The sequence below is a fragment of the Rhinatrema bivittatum genome, chromosome 11 (assembly GCF_901001135.1).
Source record: "Rhinatrema bivittatum chromosome 11, aRhiBiv1.1, whole genome shotgun sequence".
Classification (NCBI taxonomy): domain Eukaryota; kingdom Metazoa; phylum Chordata; class Amphibia; order Gymnophiona; family Rhinatrematidae; genus Rhinatrema; species Rhinatrema bivittatum.
The window spans coordinates 28499588-28519638 of NC_042625.1; the positions used below are offsets into that span (position 1 = coordinate 28499588).

At 47.5% G+C, this 20051-nt stretch overlaps 1 protein-coding gene across 1 annotated transcript; it reads right to left on the reverse strand.

Annotated features, from left to right (window-relative positions):
* Positions 1 to 7581: 7581 nt before the first annotated feature.
* TMEM119 (transmembrane protein 119) lies at positions 7582 to 18834 on the reverse strand. The gene is made up of 2 exons (XM_029571390.1): positions 18477 to 18834; positions 7582 to 10680 (listed from the first exon to the last, which is right to left on the reverse strand). Exon 2 carries the CDS (start codon positions 10675 to 10677, stop codon positions 9724 to 9726), a length of 954 nt encoding a protein of 317 aa, XP_029427250.1. The 5' UTR covers positions 10678 to 10680; positions 18477 to 18834; the 3' UTR covers positions 7582 to 9723.
* Positions 18835 to 20051: the final 1217 nt, after the last annotated feature.

Below are 20051 nucleotides of genomic sequence, written 5' to 3' on the forward strand. Positions count from 1 at the left end.
GTCCAAACTCAGAGAGACCTCAAGTCCTCAGTCCAGCCTTGGAGAGACCCTGACCCAGCCATCCAGCCTTGAGGAAAAATCTGAACCCACTGTCCAGTCTCCTAGGAATACCACCATGGCCACCCAGTGCCAAAGAAATTCTGGTCCTGTCTCTCAGTCATCCAGAGAGCCGCTTTGATTCCATGCTTGCGTGTGTCAAAGAACCCAAGTTCATCCATTGCCTGTGAGATGTCAGTGCTATTATTCAGTGCCAGAGGGGTACTGACCCTGTATCTCAGCATCCAAGAGGCATTACGTCAGTGCTTTCATGCCTCAGAGAACTTGACCCAGAGCCCCTGCACCCCAGAAAACATGATTCAGCACTGCAGCACCCCAGAAAATTTGAGTCAGTGCATCTGTGCCCTAGAGACCCAGAGTCAGCATTTCAGCACTTCAGAGAATCTGATTCAGCACCTTCAGGCCAACAAAGCACTGGTCCTCGACTTCAGTCCTAGAAAGACTCTGGGCCATGACCACAACCCCAAAGAGACTCTGGGCCCAGAACACTATTCCAGAGAGAGACCAGCTCAGTACATCTGTCTTCTGTGAAAAACTGGACCTCACTGACTACCATTCCCAGAAACCAAGTACCTGCTGGCCATAATCTATGACAAATGGGTCTTAAAGTGGGGTGTACTATCATGATTTCGCCTGTTTCACAGTCTCTCCATGCCAAGGTTCAGCCTGCCGTGCAATCCTCCTTCTACCAGGAGTCCTATATGAGCCTCGCCTATAGCCTTGCCAAGCACCTCCTCACTGGTCACACTATACTTGAGCTCCTGCCCTTTTTAACCCTGCCTCGTCAGTACCTCAATGCCCATTCATGGAATCGCCCTTGGCTCTCTACTCGGGCCTTGCCTTGCCTTGTGGCCCCTGGGCTCGCTCTTACTTTCTGCCTTGCCTTGTGGCCTATCCAGGCCTCTCCTCGCCTAATGGTCTCTGGGCCTTATAACTAGTGGCTTATGGACCTTCTGCATTGCTGCCTTTGGACCTCAGTGTTCTCTGTTCTGTGTTGTCTTTGTCTAGTCCTAGTCTGGTCCTGTCCTTGTCTGCCTTGTCCAGTCCTGCCCTTGTCTGGTCTTGCTGTGCTGTGCCCAGTCCAGTTCCTAGTATTCATTCCTGGCCTTGCCTTGCCCCACTCTGTGTCTGCATCCAGCCCCAGTTCTTACTCACTATCCTGCCCAGACTGTGACTGTGTCCAGTCCCAGCCCTTGCTCAAAATCCCACTGCCCACTTGCACCAGTATCCAGTCCTCCAGTTCCAGCCTGTGCCTGCCCAGTCTCATCCAGCCTGCCTTGCCTTATACCAAGATGTTCTGCCAGCGACAAGCCCTGCTGGCCCCCAGAATCCAAGGGCTCAACCTGCAGGGGAGGAGGGATAGCTAGGCAGAAGACAAGCCCCTACCCAGCCCTGCAATCCTGCACTACTTCTGAGGGGGTGTTCCTTGACCTCAGCTTGCATGACATATATACACATGTGTGTGTGTGTGTGTGTGTGTGTGTGTCTCTCTCTCTCTCTCTTTAACCGCCTGTCGTGTTCTGTTTTCCTAATAAGCAGTGTATTGGTGTTTTAGGGCCTGGTGTAATATTTGCAGTTTTGCTTAATGGTAGGTAAGGTTGTTACTGTTTTTGAGTGCTGACAGTTAGTGCTGTTTTGATATGGGAGGTTTACTATATTGTTGTTTTGTAATTCCATTTACTCATGGCTTTCTGAAAACCAAGCCTACACCTAATACCATATGGGTTCCAAGTGTCCTCTTTTGCAGGATGTTTTGGTTGGCACCATAGCAATATATGTAAATATAATATACATGTTGTAACTGATATTTTTACCTCAAAAAACTGTACTTTATCGATTTTTATGTAAAATCTGTTATAAATGCATAATTTTTAATTGGGGAGGGTGAGGCAGGGTGGAGCAAGGTTGCAAGGTTTGCCTAGCGTGCTTAATACCCTGGCACTGACCCTGAGAGAGACAGCAAAACTGTATTGGAGCGGGCGGAGATGGGTGGGGGAGAACGTACCACACATGCACACACCATTCACCCATCTCCTACTTCCCAGAGAAGGGTGGGAGACAGGTGGTAGGGTTCCTGACAGTGTGGCAAGGTTGCCAGCTTCCTAGGAATATAATCAATGATGCTCTGTCTGCCATTTCTCTGGGAACCCTGCTTCTCTTGCCCAGCATTTCAAATCACTGAAAAGGCCAGGCTTACATTTATTTCATTTACTTCCAGAGTTATATACCGCCCCGCCCATGAGACTACGAGGCAGTGTACAATGAAACATAAACAAAGTTTACCATATAAACAGACATCAGACAATCTATATAAACGACACCGGGTGAAAGCTTTTGAGAGAAGCCATGTTTTATAGCTGTTTTGGAATGCAGAGTAGCCATTGTTTAATCTAAAACCCAGAGGTAATGCGTTCTGTAAAGCAGAGTCTTGCACGGTGGATATTCCATATGTGGAAGAGACAGATTTTTGTTATAATACCAATCTGCTTTTCTTTTTTTTTTTTCCATCGATAATGAATGTATCTTTACGCCTAAACTTTTAACATTAGCACAGGGAGAAATAACATGAGATGTGATTTGGAGCTCAGAAAATGAGGATGCTTCAGCCATAAGAATTTTGTTTTTATAATAGTTAAGCTTTAGTTTATTACCAGATAATCAGTGCGCTGTATCTGGCAAACAACAAGATATAGAATCAGCCTGGTCAAAACCCAGAGAGCGATACATTTTGTAAATCATCTGCACACATAATATATGATAAGCCCCAGGTCTCAATCAAAAAGGCTGCTTGATAGAAAGGAGAAGCCAGCATGAGCTGTGCCTTGGACACCAATTCTATCTCATGATCTGCGGCATGGAAGGCAGCAGAAAACTCTTAAGAGATTAGTGCCCAGTCCCTTCCTGAATCTAAGCTTCTCCGGAGATCATTTGTTAGAGCAACGAGAGTGGTTTCTATGCTCTGTTCTGAACAGAAGCTGGATTGTCTAGTTGCTAGAATATTAATATCTTCAACATAAGAAGATAAGAACATGCCATACTGGGTCAGACCAAGGGTCCATCAAGCCCAGCATCCTGTTTCCAACAGTAGCCAATCCAGGCCATAAGAACCTGGCAAGTACCCAAAAACTAAGTCTATTCCATGCTACTGATGCTAGTAATAGCGGTGGTTATTATCTAAGTCAACTTGATTAATAGCAGGTAATGGACTTCTCCTCCAAGAACTTATCCAGTCCTTTTTTAAACACAGCTACACTAACTACACTAACCACATCCTCAAGATATTCAGACGGCTGCTGTCCTACTGCTTGCCGAATTAGTTTTCCTAAAAAAGCAAGGAGAGAAATCTGAACATCCTTTCTGTAGCCCAGAATGGATCGCAGCTTTTTTTAAGTGCCTTCTGCTGAAGAATCATTAATAACAGATGATAAGGAAGGAATTGCCTTGCTACTTTTAAGATGAAAGCTGGTGCCACATCTAGAGGGGGAGCCGCCACGCTTAGCGGGTGCCGCTGCAGTTTGGAGAACTGGAAGCGAAGGACTGATTCATCTCCTCGGCAAGGCCCTGGACTACGAAAGAAGAAGTCTGGGGGGGGAAACACATTCCCTTCCCAGACCTCATTAGTAACATTTCTGGAAGCTTTAAAATTTGCATTCATGTGACTGTTCTTGGTGGCTTTAATCTTAGCCGAATCAGTACCCAGTGCTTCCTCCTCGGCGAAGCCAGTAATAAGTGTCCTATTGTGAGAGTGCTGGTTCCCTGAGGCTCCAGAGCAGGTCAGAAGACCCCATTAAGAGAAGAGGATGGATGCTTTCCTTTCTCAGGAAGCTCTCCCTTAATTTTCTGTTGTGTAACCAGATTTGCTGCCTGTACTTAAGGCCTATTAGAGGCAGCCCAGGCGGGCCCTCTCGGTGATTTGGCCTGTGCGTGCCTTGGGAGAAGGGGGGGTAGCCATCTCGTCCCTCCCCTCGGGCAGCAGATTGCCTTGAGCCCTCCATGGGTACCATTACCTCTCTCTCTAAAAGCTTTTCTAGCTAAGCCCGTGGCCAGCAGCCTCGGTGCTGCGTTTCATCAGCTGCCCTTGCTTTCCTGATTGTGACAGTAGATCTGTCTTTTTCCCTTTTTTTTTTTTTTTTTTTGTAACAGCTCCTGCAGTAGGAACGATGGGGCCCTCTAACAAGTGTTTACAAACCGAACTGCGCTCTGAAATACTTACAGGGCTGGAGGGGAATTCTGCAAGCAGGTTTTCAGCTTTCCGCCGGGCTTCGTGAATCCAGTTTTTAGCGGGATATTATGTCACAGAATCCAAGCGCGTGGAGGACAATTTCACGCAGGTAAAACCCTGGGGCTGAAAACTGCCCCGGTGGGTAAAGAGACCCCGCACCGTAAACGATTTTACCCTATGCTGCCGGCAAGGAAAGAACGGGGGCTTTGGACCGACAGAGTTCGAGGGCAGTAAAGCACCTGTGGGCCCACAAGCGAGCTTTCAAAGGGCAATGGGAAGTTTTTCCCTTTTTGAAAGTTTCAGGGGCTGGGGGTTGCGCCACCTCCCAGGGGGCTTCTGAAGTGCGAAGTCCTCGCCATAGAGCGCATGCCTGGGAGATTTCAAAATCCCCCTCTGCGCATCCCTCGACGATCTCGCCTAGGTAAGCACAGGCGCTTTTACCTGGCCGTGCTGCACTTTTACAGGGCAGGGCCATTGGATTCAGACGACAGCCAGCCCCGGGCTCCAGCGTTTACGGTCTGGGGGTACTGAGACGCAGACGTTAGGGGGAAAGCACAGCACTGCTGCTACGGCCAAGTCCAAACGCAAAGCGCATTCAAGCAGCAGTGTCTGAATTTTCAAGAAGGCGGCTCACCCTGGAAAAAAAATGTTGCTAGCAGTAATTTTGTGATGGGTTTGACATTTGCTTGGTTTTGATTGTAAATATTATTGCCCTTGACGTAGGGCTTAGGGTGGCCTGCATGGCGTGGCGGTTGCTGGCATGGGCGTCTTGCAGGCAGACTAGATGGACCATTTGATCTTTTGCTGCTGTCATTACTCTATTGCTATCTGCTGCTTATTCTGATTTAAGGGAGGAGCTTGAAGTGACAGGAAAAGTAAATTAGATATTATTGTCTGCCCCTAGTGAAATTATTAGAGTTAGGCTAGTATTTGTGTACTTTGGCACACCATAGTGGCACTTGTGTTTACACTAAATTATTAGTGCTTGCACGACTATGGAAGTGCCAGAGTTCCTTATTCTAGTATTCATTTCTTTATGGTACTGGGGCCTGGACCAGTCCAAGAGCTCAGTGAGCATGCAGCCCTCCTCCCCTAACTCCCGCCATAGGCTTACGTCTATCCTAAAGATGAAAAGTGAATGTGCTCCTTACAGTACACAAGAAAACAAATAGAATATTCTGGTCAGAGAGTCGAGCCGAGCACGTTTTACGGATTCAGCTGAACTTGTTCAGCTCTGGTTCTGTTCAGGGCAGCGAAGGTTCAGCAATCCCTTTGGCCCACATAAACCAACTGGTTCAGTTCTGGTTCACATTAGAATTTAAATATAAGAGACATTACAGTGATCATTTGCAAATGGGGGCAGAGCAAGCTGACAGCTCCAAATCTGTTACTGCTAGTGTTAAGTCATAAGTGCTCTGAAGCCTGCATGGTACTTCAATGCATTCATTTAAAAATGTTGTTTTATTTGTGCTGTCAAACCTCTAAATGTAAATCCTCCTAGGTGTGTGGGGGTGTGTGTAGTGTGTATGTGGGTGGTAGGTGTGTATGTGAGTGGTAGGTGTGTGTGTGTGTGTGTTTGTAGATATTTGTTCAGGTTCTGTTCTGGTTCAGGAAAACAAGATAAAGGTTTGGCCTGATTTTCAGTTCAGGTTCAGACTCTTTTTTTGACTGCTGGGCTCTGTGGGAGTGTGGCCCCCTTCCTGAAATAATAATCATGATGATGATAATGTCCTTGCATTTAATTTTTATCCATGGGAGGAGGAGAAGGGCTGGGCTCCGTCGGGAGCAGTTTTATGCTTTTCTTGTTGTAAACGTCGTGGAGGGTGGACGAGTGAATAAGTTGAGCCTGCGTGCAAACGGACTTGTTCTCTGAGAAGGCCAAACCTGGGTGTATTGGGGACCCAGTGACGTGTCTGTACAATTAAAATCTTGAAATCTAGATGGTTAGGAGTAACTTCTATACAATTGTCCATAACACTAGGATTCAATATAGGTGTCTTCCCCCAAGGAGATGGAAGAGAAGCTCCTGTGTGAATTAGTTTGATCGGATCATACCCCATTAATACCCATTGTGGGCTGCACCTTAAAAAAGGATTTGGAATCACTTGAGAGTGTTGAAACCTAATCCTGTGGCCATCTTTCTAGTGCTGGACCCTTCTGACCAAGATTTTAGGTACCTGTGTACCATTGGGGCTACCCCTAGGGCTCAGGGCGCTTCAGCCAGAGCAGGCGCTACCAAGCACCCCCTCCTCCAAACAGTGGCAGAGGCTCTTCCTGAGCTTTTAAGAAGTATGGGGGAGGGCCCCCTCCCTTCAAAAGGTTGTGGGGGGAGGGGAAACTGCACCTCCTGGCCCATCCCGTAGCTGCTTCTGGCCCCACAGTGCTCTTGGGGGTGGGAGGGGGGGGCTAGCACTGCAGTGCTTGGAACCCAGAATGGCAGGGCCCTCGCTCCCCAATTCTGCCACCTCCAGCTCTCGAGGACAGCCCTGCGGCCGTCACATTACTTGCTATATTTATTTCTTTCAAAGTTTGCATAAGACCACCTTTCTCAACCCAAAGTAAGCCACCCAAAGAGGTGTGAAAAGTAGTAGCAGTGGCGGGCAGACTTAATTTTGGATTTTGCTGCATTTAAAATTATGTTTTTGGTTTTGCGTAAGATAAAACACACAGTCCTGAATGCTTCTGTATATCAGCCCATGCTTTGTAATTTATTTCAGGGGACTACTGTTAACATCTTCTGGCCTGAGAAATCTAGGTGCAGGTGTTGTACAGCAAATACTAACCAGGCAAGGAAAGTCACGAGCCAAGTGAAATCAAGTAATACATGTCAGCTGCACCCTCGATTTGATAAGATGGCCGCCGTGTCGCATGACATAATCCGACGTGACTGACGGCCACAATTTCTTGCAAGATGCCAGACAGAGCTGGGCAAGATATTGCAATTCGCTGATGGCAAACTACCACTCGTGGTACAAGAATTAAAACCCTTTTGTGGATTGTCCAGGCGTCTTGTGCTCTCGAGCGCCTGCTTCATAACTAATTGTTTTTTTTTTCCTCATGCTTGGTTTGGCAGAGGCAGAATCAAGCCATGAAACTCCAGCTGGATGCTGCTGCTACTCAAGGAGCCTCTGAAACCTGCAGCTAGTGGACTGGCACACGCGATGCCTCCTGTAACGCTGGTCGGTGGCGTCGGGCACATGCCCCCAAGCCAAAGATGGATGCGAGAAAGTAATAGTTATCACAATACTATCTGCTACATGGGCGCTATTGTTTGGAGTAAAAAAAAACCAAAAACCCACAAATTCAAAGAATGAATTTTAATGTTTAAACATTTCAGTGGCCATTGACCAGCTGGTAGAAATCTCCCATTTTCTCCTGTGGTACAAAAGGACTCATGCATACACAGACGTGGAAGCACATTGGTACCTGCACACGCCAGCTTCATTCTGAGCAGTCAGGGATACATTTGTAGTCCTTGCTGGCAGGTTTTCTCTATCACTCAGTTTAACTGTACAGGAAGGCCGCATGGTTTTTAAAAACGTTTTCTCTACCACAAAAATAACTAGAAGACCTGGTACAAAAATATTTCTGTTGGAACTGCTACCCTGGTATCGTCACGTATTGCTACTCAAGCATCCATCTCTTCTCCAATTAAACATACTTGCTGTAAAGAGATACTGGCTGAGAAAGACGGTCATCAGAAGGTGAGAAAAGGGCGCGGCCCTCCTGCAATCCAGTCCCCTCCACAGCTAAAATCTTTGCCTGACAGGCATTGGTGGGACGTTGTGGGCCTCCCTCAGAGGAGGCAGAGTGCATGTGCAAGCCTCAGGAAGCCCAGGGCTTACCTGTGGATCTACTGCATGTGACTGGGGATACAATCAGTGTTTAAAGAAAAAAGAGCAACATTTGAAATTAAATCTCCACGATCATATTTAATTCTGTACCATGTCTAACAATGTAGTAAAGTAGGAAAAAAAAAACAAAAACGTACTATTGCAACCTGTCTAAATCTTTGGGCTTATTCCAGCTGTTATCCGCATGATTAATCTGCGGAAGGGATCCTGGGGACGATCTGCTGTCCTGTTTTCAGTGTGGTGGCCGGCAGGCTGTGTGCATGCAAAACTGGTGGGATTTTTTTCCTTCTTGCTGAAGTGGGTATGAAATGCACTGTAAACCGAGTTATTAACAGGTGCCCCCAGGATGGGGCAGGGTGAGGAGCCTGGGGATAGGAAAAAATCTTTGCTGTCAAGGTCCACTGCAGAGTCTCCTCGTCATAGTCAACTAAACGTGGTGACTATATTTCATGTAACACTTAAACAATAAGTCCATTTAAATAAGGCTACACATAGCGTCAGACAGCACAAAGAGAGGCACGTTATATGCACAAGTCTGCTGGCAAGTGGATGAAACAGTCCCTTTGAAAACTGCAGTGGCATGCAAGGTCATGAATATTATCAGAGCCAGGCAAAAGGTCTTGGTGATGGCTTTGCGCACTGTCGGGCTGCTGTCTTGTTACATTCTGCCATTTTACAGAAAGTCCTTCCTCCTGCATGTCCAGGCAGTCAAGAATCAGGTTCAAGGTCTTCCGAAGCTCATCACGTAAATGATTTGATCAGAATTTTATGTCTATAGTAAAAGCTCCTTGGACTGAGCCTTTTTGGAGAAGGCAGTAGAGGTGAACCTTTAGATCCAAGTGTCTCCTACTCCTAGATTTTCATGAAGAAAAAACAGGAGCCAGCTTATTTAAGCAATTGTCAGAAGTCCAGGTTGGTATCCACCCCCCCCCCACCAGCATTTTGCACCCTAAAATTTGATCCCTCCTGCCTCACTGCTTAATGCAAATAAACTTTGATAAAAGTAAGGAAAATGGATTTGGGGGAAAAAAAACTACCAGAATAGCAATTGCTAGCTACCTCTTAGGGAAAGAAATGACTATATCAAGCCAGATCTTCCATTGGTGCACTATCTGCTCTCTGACACTCGGGCAACACAACTTTTTAGACAAATAGGACTTCATAGGAAAGAGGTGACCTAGTGAGATGTCAATGCAGTTGCATTTATAGCAAAAGGTAGGAGTTGAAAATACACTCTAGTGTATTGCTATAAAGCTAATGTTAGATCTTATAGCATGGTGATAGCCAGGCAATTACAATGTAATTGTTATGCGTCAATATCCCTGTGTCCCAAGATACAGTGTGAAATAACTATTATTAGAATATGTGTGTGTGTGTATACTCAAGAAATTATAGACAGCAGTTGTGTTAACTACAACAACATAAAAAGGAACTGAATAGTTATTTTGCAAATATGAAACAAATATTGAAGAAGGGAAGGCACGAGCCTCAGTGGACAATTATGGCAGCTGGAGCATGTGTTGAATTGCTTAGCTCTGTGTCTGCTGCTGTCTTTAGGTTAAGTAGTCCCTTGTCTTGTACCAAGTTCTTTTACTGAACATCCAAAGGAACAGCTTCACAAGTTTCTTGACTTGTCGGGGCAGAAGGATCCTGTTTCTCATTTGGGCTGGTTTCTGCAGTCGAATTGCTGGCCGTGGTGGTGGAGTCATTGAAGGCGTTTACATTTTCTGCTGCAGGGCTGGTCTCCTCATGAATTGATTCACTCTCTGTGTGGGTGGAGAGTGGCTCCTCTTTGGGTTGGTCAGGGACCACAGTTTCCTCGGTAATACCCTGAACTGCTGCCTCTTTTGCAGACAGAGTTTCCTCCTGGGGGCTGCAGGTTTGCCCTGTTGGAGAGTCTTCAGCCTTTCCTTTCATTTCCACGTCGGGTGTTTTCCCCTCATTCTCTCTGGGCTTCTCCCCTGTTTTCATGCCTTCTCCATTTGCTATTGACTTTGTTGGGGATTTGAGGCTCTGTGCAGCAGCCAAGATGTCTGCCTGAAGCTGTTTAGAACAGTCGATAGGCTCTTCCATACTGGTGTCTGGTGCCTTCTCAGGAACTTCACTAAAGATTTTGGCACCACCTGCTTTGTCATTCTCATCTACGTATTTCTTCTTGGGGAAAGACGAAGGGTAATATGCTGAGGCCTTGTGTTTCTGCCTAACTATGACGGCTGTGCAGACAATGAATATCAACAGGAGTACCAAAGATCCCACAACGATAATCAGCAGCATGTACTCTTTAAAGAAGTCCACAATCCCATCGAGTATGTTCATGGAGGTCGAGGTGCCATTGCGAGATGTTTCGGTATCGTCTGGTGTAGTATTTGGAACCCAAACACTAACAGAAGGTGAAGTAGGTGAGATACTTTCACTATCTCCACTCCCCGTCACATAATCCAATTCCGGATGTGTGTGCCTGGCAGTGCACAGAGGTGCTATTAGAATCAAGGACACCAACAAGGAGAATGAAGCAGCCATTTTTCCTTCTTGGTTGTATAGCATGGGCTGCAAGAGACAAAACAAAGATAATGCACATTAATATTAGCAGTACTGTGTTTGTGTACTTATAAACACAAACCTGCATTAATAGATGGAGCTTATTAAACCATTAGAAATGTTGTGTTATATAGGCAAGATAAAATTAACAGAAGGGCTGGGGTCACTGAGACCTTGTTTGGATCCTCCAAGTACCAGACAACGTGGCCCATGGACTCTTCTTAATATCAAGTGAAAATCTGGTTTCTAAGAAACTTGACCTGTATATAACTCTGTTCTGGTATTTTATTGGAGAGAAGAGTCGAAATTTGGTTAACACACAGAAGTCTGGAAAATCCAGAAGGGGCTTTCTTTATGCGCATTAATCTATAGAGTTGGTGCTAGGCATAAGCAGACTGAGCAGCTCAAAAGGAGAACCCCATATTCACACGTTATTGCTTTCTCTCTGTACCTCTGCTCTTTCTTTCCACCCCCCCCCCCCCCCCCCATGTAAGGTCCAAAATGGGCTAGCACCACTTCTGCTCATGTGTAGATGCCTGCACATGGAGCACGTATGTCCAATATGTCACAACATACATGTATATCCAGACGGCGATAACGTTTTTGTCTGCTACACTGAAGAAGCTCCTTTGTGCTAGTATGAATGCACGAGAATGCATTCTTAAATGTTGTGATAGGGGTGGTGTGAGTTTATTTTCACTCTGCTTCGTAACACATCGCAAGACAAAGCTGAGTGTGACCTGCAGTGACGTAACACCAGGACACCATGGGCCCAGGGGAGTGGTGTCTTGAGAATGGGCATGGGCAAAGCAGACAGAGTGAGCAGGGGATGCTCTGTGCTTTTTCAGTTCCTAGGCCTTAGATTGTTTTCCAGTTCACAACCCTGCCTCCCCTGCATTATGTTATTCGAGGTCCTACTTGCCTAACAATAAGGATAAAAAACAAATTTAAATTGAATCCTCTGAAAAATTGGTGGTGGTGGGGTTTGTTTTTGGTTAAGGAGTCGCCTGCTACTCATAGCCTCGGGGTTGCCCTTAATGGGGTTCAGCGTCTGGGATGAATCAATCACAGCGGGGCCCCAGAACACAGATGGGCACAGCTTTGCCACCACCAGGGGGGGACCCTCCCAAGCGCAGGGCCTGGGGTGGTCGCCCCAGTTCGCGTTCCCCCACCCTCGAGGACAGCCCTGCCTCATCCATTCAGATTCTGCCCGAGTCCCTGATGACAGTGGGGGGTTGGAGACGGAAACAGTGTGGACTTCTCATTCGTGGTTTCTCAAGCTTTGTCCTGTTTTTAATCGCTCTCCTCTGCCTCCCTCCTTCCCCAGACCAGCCCAGCCAACCCCAATGACCTATCCCTCTACCGGAGAGGCAAGGACTTCGCTTTCCTTTGGAACCTCGTTGTGATTATCCCCGAAGCCAGACAGAGCAATGACTGAGGTTGGGCCGTGATCAGAGCGCTGGCCCCTCCGGCTCCGGCTCCTAGCGCTGGGTCGGGGGAGGGGGAGCAGGCAGGGACATCTTCTGCACAGCAGTGCGTTGGCCCTTAAATGCGTTGGCCCAGAAATGCGGGATCAACATGGGACTGGCTCATCTAGAAGATAGAAATTCACCGTACACCTTAAATCAAGTTTACGAGCATGCGACACTGCTGCTTTAAATATGTCTGGCCAACAAAATAAGGGAAAGCAGAAAGGAATGCGCTTGCAGCAGTTTACATGCAGAATTGTCTCTCTGCCCATAGCCCAGCGGGGAAGCCACAGCTCCAGCTTTAAAATAAAAACGTAAGGACTTCGTTCCCCAGGGGCCTGATTCAGAGAGAACGTTTTAGGCCAGGGCCAAGCACGGGGGGGGGATCTCTGAGGTAGGGATTGTACAGCCGAGCAGTTGTGTGGATGAGTGGCCTGGACAGGCCCATGCGGTCTTTTTCTGCTGGTGGAGGTGGGGACGCTCAGGCCTGGGGAGGGAAGAAAAATAGCGGTCTGTCTCTGCCGTGCAGGCCTCTGCCGGTCAAGTGGACCTTGCAAAAGGTTCCTGGAGTTGACCGGGGTCTGGTGTCTAAAAACAGGAGGAGGCTCAAAGATAGAAAGGGGAAAAGTCAAAACTTTTTTTTTTTTTAAACCTCCGGTCAAGCGAGAGATCTTACACAGTCAGAAACCTTTAACCGGCTATTTACTGACTGGGTTTTCCTTTACTTGCTGGGTGATACTGAATGACATCTGCCAGATTATCACAGGATACCTTAAACCAACCAGTCTCGACAGTCCGTGCCTCCTCGCTGGAAGAGCACCGCCAAACCTGTCTGAAACGCCACCGCCGGCCATGCAGCGAGGAAGCGGCAGAGGACGGTGGCCACCTTCTCCACAGTCACACCATGACCATAAAAAAAAATTTAAAAAAAATGCCTGAGGTCCCACAGAAACAGGCGTAATTAACAACGCACCAGAGCCTGCTCCTGAGGAGATGTGGCAAGCACAGCTTGGAAAACTGGAGCACCCTGAACCGCTTCAGTGCGCTACCTGACAGCCAGCTTGGCAAAATGGGGGAGGCGAGTGTGACCTTTTGGCCTGCCCAATGCTCGAGGACTGCCCCTGCACGGCGCTCATCACCAGAAAGAAGCAGGACTCTGATGAGTGGGCATGAACAGAAAACCACATGGTTAAGATAGGTTGTACCAGAATATGAGCCCCCAAAACTAGATTTTGCTCTCTGCCTGCATTGGGATTGTGCTTTTACGACAGGGGCGCGTAGAAGAAGGAAGGCGTTACCGAGGGACCTTGTTCTGGCTTTTGAAGGAAGCCCAGTGGTTCCTCTATCCAGGGGGTTTGGGTGTCCGTCCGTCCCCCCTCCAGGGTCCAGTTATGCCGTGGCCAACATCACCCATAAAGGTACGGGGGGTGGAGGGGAGAAATGTAGTGCAAGGAGGGATGCACTGGGGAGGGAGCAAAGCCGCCACCACTGCCCCTCCTCCTGATGTGCTCCATGAGAGGCGCAAGACGTCCGGGCACAACCTAAATCCATCATTTCTCAGGGGGAATGCCCCACAGTCCATCCTCTGTCTCTACCTGGCGAATCCCCTTTATAAATGTTTCTTTTTCTTTTCTTAAGCAACAGGTTTTAATCTTCCTGTGTTGAGGTCGGGTGGCGAGGGCACTATTTCCCCTTCACCACCCTCATAAGGGTGCAGCACCTCCTGGCCGCCTCCTTCGATATTGTAGTGGTTTTCAGTCTTGGCCAAGAAGGGACTATTTCCTTCCAGCTTGTAGCCGAGACCCTTCATTTGGCTCTTGGCCCACAGGCTCAGACATAGGGAGCTGCTAAATGGATTCCTTTTTCTGTTTATTGTAAATCTGGTTCCTAGCACATGAAATCTTAACCCCCCTAGCACTCACAAAGCTTAAACTTGTACATTCAAATCCTTTTCCCGACCAGCCCCTCTCTAACCCGCGTGCTGCTTACACAAAAGGGTCACTGTGTGTTTTGCATAGGGCGGCCCGGGGCTCATGTGCTCTCTGGTTGTCGCCTTTAGAACTTTTTCTGTTAGACGGAGCTCGCTTTGCTTTTTGTTTTATAACCGTTTGACATTTTTCCGTAAATGCACGCGAAGGGACGGGCAGGCAGCATCTGGCGCCTGTCAGCCGGGCCCGGCTTCTAGCTCATTCAGGGCAGTAAAGGGGATGGTGGTGCTCTCTGCAGGGCCGGATTTTAAGAATTTGGTGCCCACCATAGACTGGCAGGGGTGGGAGAGCCTGGAAAGTGGGGGCTGGCCCTGTCCTCCCCACCCACCCCCGGCTGCTACAGCAGTGCCCCTTTTAAAAAGTGGATGTCTGGAGCCGGCTCCTCCTTGGCGCCTGCCAACTCTGACGCCCTAGGCAATTGCCAATGTTCCCCATCCCTAATACCGGGTCAGAGTCTCTGGTGTCGGGTGCCTTTGCTGCCCTGGTGCTTGGAGGAACATCTGTCCTGCATTATCTGCTGGCTTCATCCTTGCCCCCACGCCAAGCTGCTCGCATCCTGTACAAGTTCTTCGGGCGGATCCAGGACAAAATCCTTAAACACCTCCCCCCCCCCCCCCATGCATGGCAAGACTGTTTATTGGCCACAGATGCTCTTCTCCACAGTAAAACTGAGTAACTGAATCTGTTTTAAAATCACTGCACAAATAAAGCAATGAATTAGTGAGATCCAAAAGGCGGCTTGTAAATATCATAGGTTTTGTTTGCCGAGCGCTGGAAACATTTTAGGGCCCCCTTCGTCAAAGAATCGTGCAGGAAGTCCTATGGCTGAACTTTCCGTCTGCCTGGCAGCTGTTTTGCACCAAGCGTGTTGCTTCTTGATCTGAGCCAAGTGGGTGTTAAAGCAGCCGGAGCCGGTTCAGATGATTTCTCGAACTGCTTGGGGTGGTTTGCACCTTGTTTGATCGCAGTTTACTTGATTCATTATGCAGAATTCATATTCAGCTCAAGAAGTCTAACCTTCCTTATTTGAGGAACTGCTGTGCTGCTCTAGCATGTGATCTTCACCCCTTCCTCCAAAACACCCCATCCCCCATGGAGCCTAAAAGGGCAGGGGGTGGTCCCCTATTGCCCTCTTTTGAGGGCTGCAAGCAGGTCTGGCTTTCCACAGTGAATATGCAGTGAGATTTCCATGCATTGCCTCACCTCAGTAATATGTAAATATATTCATTCCTATCAGTCCTGGGAGCCACTGGGCCAAGGGGTTCCTCCTATGTTGTGTCTATGGGGGAAATGTTTCATACATAAATGCTTAAGAAACATAAGAAGAACATAAGAAAAATGCCATACTGGGTCAGACCAAGGGTCCATCAAGCCCAGCATCCTGTTTCCAGCAGTGGCCAATCCAGGCCATAAGAACCTGGCAAGTACCCAAAAACTAAGTCTATTCCATGTAACCATTGCTAATGGCAGTGGCTATTCTCTAAGTGAACTTAATAGCAGGTAATGGACTTCTCCTCCAAGAACTTATCCAATCCTTTTTTAAACACAGCTATACTAACTGCACGAACCACATTCTCTGGCAACAAATTCCAGAGTTTAATTGTGCGTTGAGTAAAAAAGAACTTTCTCCGATTAGTTTTAAATGTGCCCCATGCTAACTTCATGGAGTGTCCCCTAGTCCTTCTACTATCCGAAAGAGTAAATAACCAATTCACATCTACCCGTTCTAGACCTCTCATGATTTTAAACACCTCTATCATATCCCCCCTCAGTCGTCTCTTCTCCAAGCTGAAAAGTCCTAACCTCTTTAGTCTTTCCTCATAGGGGAGTTGTTCCATTCCCCTTATCATTTTGGTAGCCCTTCTCTGTACCTTCTCCATCGCAATTATATCTTTTTTGAGATGCGGCGACCAGAATTGTACACAGTATTCAAGGTGCGGTCTCACCATGGAGCGATACAGAGGCATTATGACATTTTCCGTTTTATTCATCATTCCTTTTCTAATAATTCCCAACATTCTGTTTGCTTTTTTGACTGCCGCAGCACACTGAACCGACGATTTCAATGTGTTATCCACTATGACACCTAGATCTCTTTCTTGGGTTGTAGCACCTAATATGGAACCCAACATCGTGTAATTATAGCATGGGTTATTTTTCCCTATATGCATCACCTTGCACTTATCCACATTAAATTTCATCTGCCATTTGGATGCCCAATTTTCCAGTCTCACAAGGTCTTCCTGCAATTTATCACAATCTGCTTGTGATTTAACTACTACGCTTAGAGACGGCGTCTCCCTGATAGGTCCAGCCAGCAGCCAGGCACAAGCCCCCTCATCTCGGAGCACATCCTGTAGTGCAGGGGTGGCAAATTCCTGTCCTGGAGCTCTACAAGTAGACCTGGCCTTCAGGATATCCACAATGCACTGTCTTTATTAAATGCAAATCTATCTCATGCATATTCACTGTGGCTCTTCGGGACTGGAGGTGGTGGTCACCCCTGATGTAAAAATGTTACTTTTTCTAGCGGGAAGCGTATAGCAGCGTGTGATACATAATGATAAATGGATATTGCATTAATTAGATCAGCAGGCCCGCATGTCAGCAAGGTTGAAGTGTCACGCATATCCAGCATAGCTCTCTGCTTCAACGGCAGGGGAGAAGAAAAACTGATACTTCACGCATATCCAGCATAGCTCTCTGCTTCAACAGCAGGGGAGAAGAAAAAAGGATTCACACTCACAAAGCGGGGAGTAGCTGGCTTGTTACGGCGGTTACTACCCCAAACCAAATAAGCCTGATACTTCACTTTCAATGCATATCCTGCTTCAACAGCAGGGGAGAAGAAAAACTGATACTTCACGCATATCCAGCATGGCTCTCTGCTTCAACGGCAGGGGAGATGAAAAACTGATACTACAAGCATATCCAGCATAGCTCCCTGCTTCAACGGCAGGGGAGAAGAAAAACAACCAATAATGGCACGGTCTGGGTAAAGCAGATGGGCATGGGTGTAGCTTGCTTATTGCGGCGGTTACTTCCCCTACTTCCCCCTACTACCCATAACTAATCAAGCTTGATATTTCACTTGGTTGCAGCTCCATCACTGCTCTCTACATTAATGGTGGGGGTGGAAGGGAAATAGAACCAAAGAGCTAAGAGAAACAGATAAGTATGAGAAAAAAATGTGAAGCTTGCTGGGCAGACTGGATGGGCCGTTTGGTCTTCTTCTGCCGTCATTTCTATGTTTCTATGTTTCTATGTCTCTTTAACGAGGGACCAGGACTAGAAGAAGCCGCCAGTTTATGAAAACAGATTTTACTTAAACTTTCTGTCTAGTCCCTAATAGGGTAGCAAAAATTATAGGGAAAGGCACCAGGAGATGCAGGAGTTTCCTCTGTGCTAAAAGGCATCAGGCCTAGATTTCCATCACAGAATAAACCAAAGCCTCCAGTTTCTCAAAACTGGAGCCCCTTGGACAAAAGTCTGGGGTTGGTTTTTTTTGGGGTTTTTTTGTTATTTGTAATTACAGCTATGCACAAAGGCAGCAGTAAAGCAGAGAGAGCGAGAAAATGCAAGGGCAAGCTAAGCAGCTTGCAAACTTCTGGCAGGCAAACGGATTTGAACTGTGGCTCTTAAAATCTTGCCATTGCGCCCTTTATCAGCACCCGGGGGCTTGGGGTGGGAGCAGTACAGTATTAAGTGTATTCTTCATATTTTGTCTACCTAGAGAGAAAAAAAGAAAGAAAGAAAGAGAGGAACCTATTCAGCACCTTAACGGGAGGCTGCCCCTTTCCTAGCCCCGATTCCTGCCAGCTGTGCCCTGCAGGCTCCTCCTGCGCTTCTGGCCGGGATGGAGCAGCCCGGCCCGACGGGGAAACTCGATTTCAGCTCCAGATCCCCTCTCGCCTCTGCTCCGGCGGCTCCTGGCGACCATCGGCGAGGTCAGGGCGACCCCTGCCTTTCCTTGTCCTGTCTGTCAGCCAAAACAATGGGGCACAAACCGGCCTGGCGGTCTCTCCAATCGCTGTAAAACGCCTGAGTCTGACAAGGCTCCCCATGGGCGGGGGGAGGGGATCGTCCTGCAACATCTGCACCGCTTTGCACCGCGATCTTCTCAACCAAGTTCTTTTAATTTATTATATTTTTTTTTTAGCACAAGAACAGAAAAGCATAGCTTTTAAATAAATAACTTTTCAAATCAAGTTTCCTTTGGGGGTTGGAGCCTATTTCGGTCTGATAGATGCACTGATTGGGGGGGGGGGGGGGTTGCTGCTTTTTTTTTTTTTTTTTTTAAATTTCTCCTCTTTGCTAAAAAATGGGAAGACAGAGACTCCGGACTTACCCAGCGGGGCTTTAGAGGTGCCGAGCGCAGGGCTGGCAAACTCCGAACACGCTCGGGGGAATCCTAGGGCAGGAGCCGAGGGTGCTTTCCAAGAAACTTCTCCGGTCCGTTTCTTCGTCACTCGTGCAAAGCGCCTGAGCCTCGCCCGCTGGTCCCGCAGCCCTGCAGGCGCGCGCCCTCGCCTCCCTGCACCGCGGGCTCTGCAGCCTGCAGCTCACTGCCTGCTGCCCAGGTCGCTTTCATGAAGGCTGCTCTCATGTGCGGAGAGGAGGGCTGCAGGCTTGGGACAGCCCCAAATTTCGCCTTCCGTTCCTGCACCGCAACCTGCTGAGCCCAGAGGCTGAATTTTAAGTGACAAGGAAAATTGTTGTTTTTAGGGAGAGGATCTGGGGCGGGAGATGAAGTGGGTGGAGACATGGTATCTGTTTGGTGTTGGGTTTTTTTTTTTTGTTTTAGTGCCTTGAGATCCCAGTGCAAGTCAGCCCCCCCCCCCCAAAAAAAAAGTTACAGACCTGCTGATTCTGTCGAAACGTTTTGGGGTTTTTTTCTAGAGAATATAGATCTTTTATTTATTTATTTATTTAAGGCAACAATAACAAATCAAATGTCTTGTAAAAAATGTATTTGCCTATTAAATTGCATTGACCATAGTCTCCAGGAGGCTTTGTAATAATCACAGAAACAGAATTGAACTGCACAGCTCTTACTCAAGTTTTCCATATACGCCCTGCTGCCTCAGCCCTTCGCATGTTATTCCATAATGCATTACAAAGCAGGAATGTATTAGCTCAGGAAAATACTTGCGTGCTTGCCACCTCTAGGCCACTGATTTGAAAATAGAGGCCAGTGAGTTTTAATGAAGATGCTCTCCTCTTAACCTCCTATCTCTCCCTTGCTGTAAGGGGAAGCACCTTCAGAGCAAAAAAAAAAAACAAACCCGAGGTTCAGGACTGGTTCAGATTTTAGGATGGCTCTGCATTGCATTGCCTGGCAATCTTCAGCTCACTGGAGATGATTCATCTTAGGGTTCCTTTCTGTTTAGCAGATGCCAGTTCTTGGGTTTCTAATGGACTTTTATGTCTCTGGTTTTACACTTTTTTTTTTTATTTGCATTAAATTACAGTTTCAAGACCCTTGACAGTTCTTCCAGTCAAGGGTCTTGAAACTCTTCTTTTATCTCGCCCTGCTCTCCCAGGGTGCCTGGGAGAAAGGTTGCACAAAGTAGCAGCTTTGTGTATGAGCCTGCAAACGAGCACAGTTTTTGTTTTTTTTTCCTTCCAGCTTCTTTGCAGCAGTGCTAATAAAGCTGTTGAAAAGAACTGATTTAGCGTCAAGCCCTTGGGGTAGCACCACTGCTCACTTTACCTGCATCGGTACCTACTGCATGGACCACCGCGCCCCTGCACCGTCCAACCTCCTTAGGGGCTTTATGAATGTAAAGGCCGCGAGCCCCCTCGAACTATGCAAATGCAGAATAGAAGACAAGAAGTTGCCGTCCTGGGTCAGACCGAGGGGTCCCATCAAGCCCAGCATCCTGTTTCCAACAGTGGCCAATCCAGGCTAGAAGTACCTGGC

Excerpts from the sequence above, each read along its gene's own strand:
- TMEM119 (XM_029571390.1), bottom strand. The coding sequence starts at position 10,677 with ATGCTATACAACCAAGAAGGAAAAATGGCTGCTTCATTCTCCTTGTTG.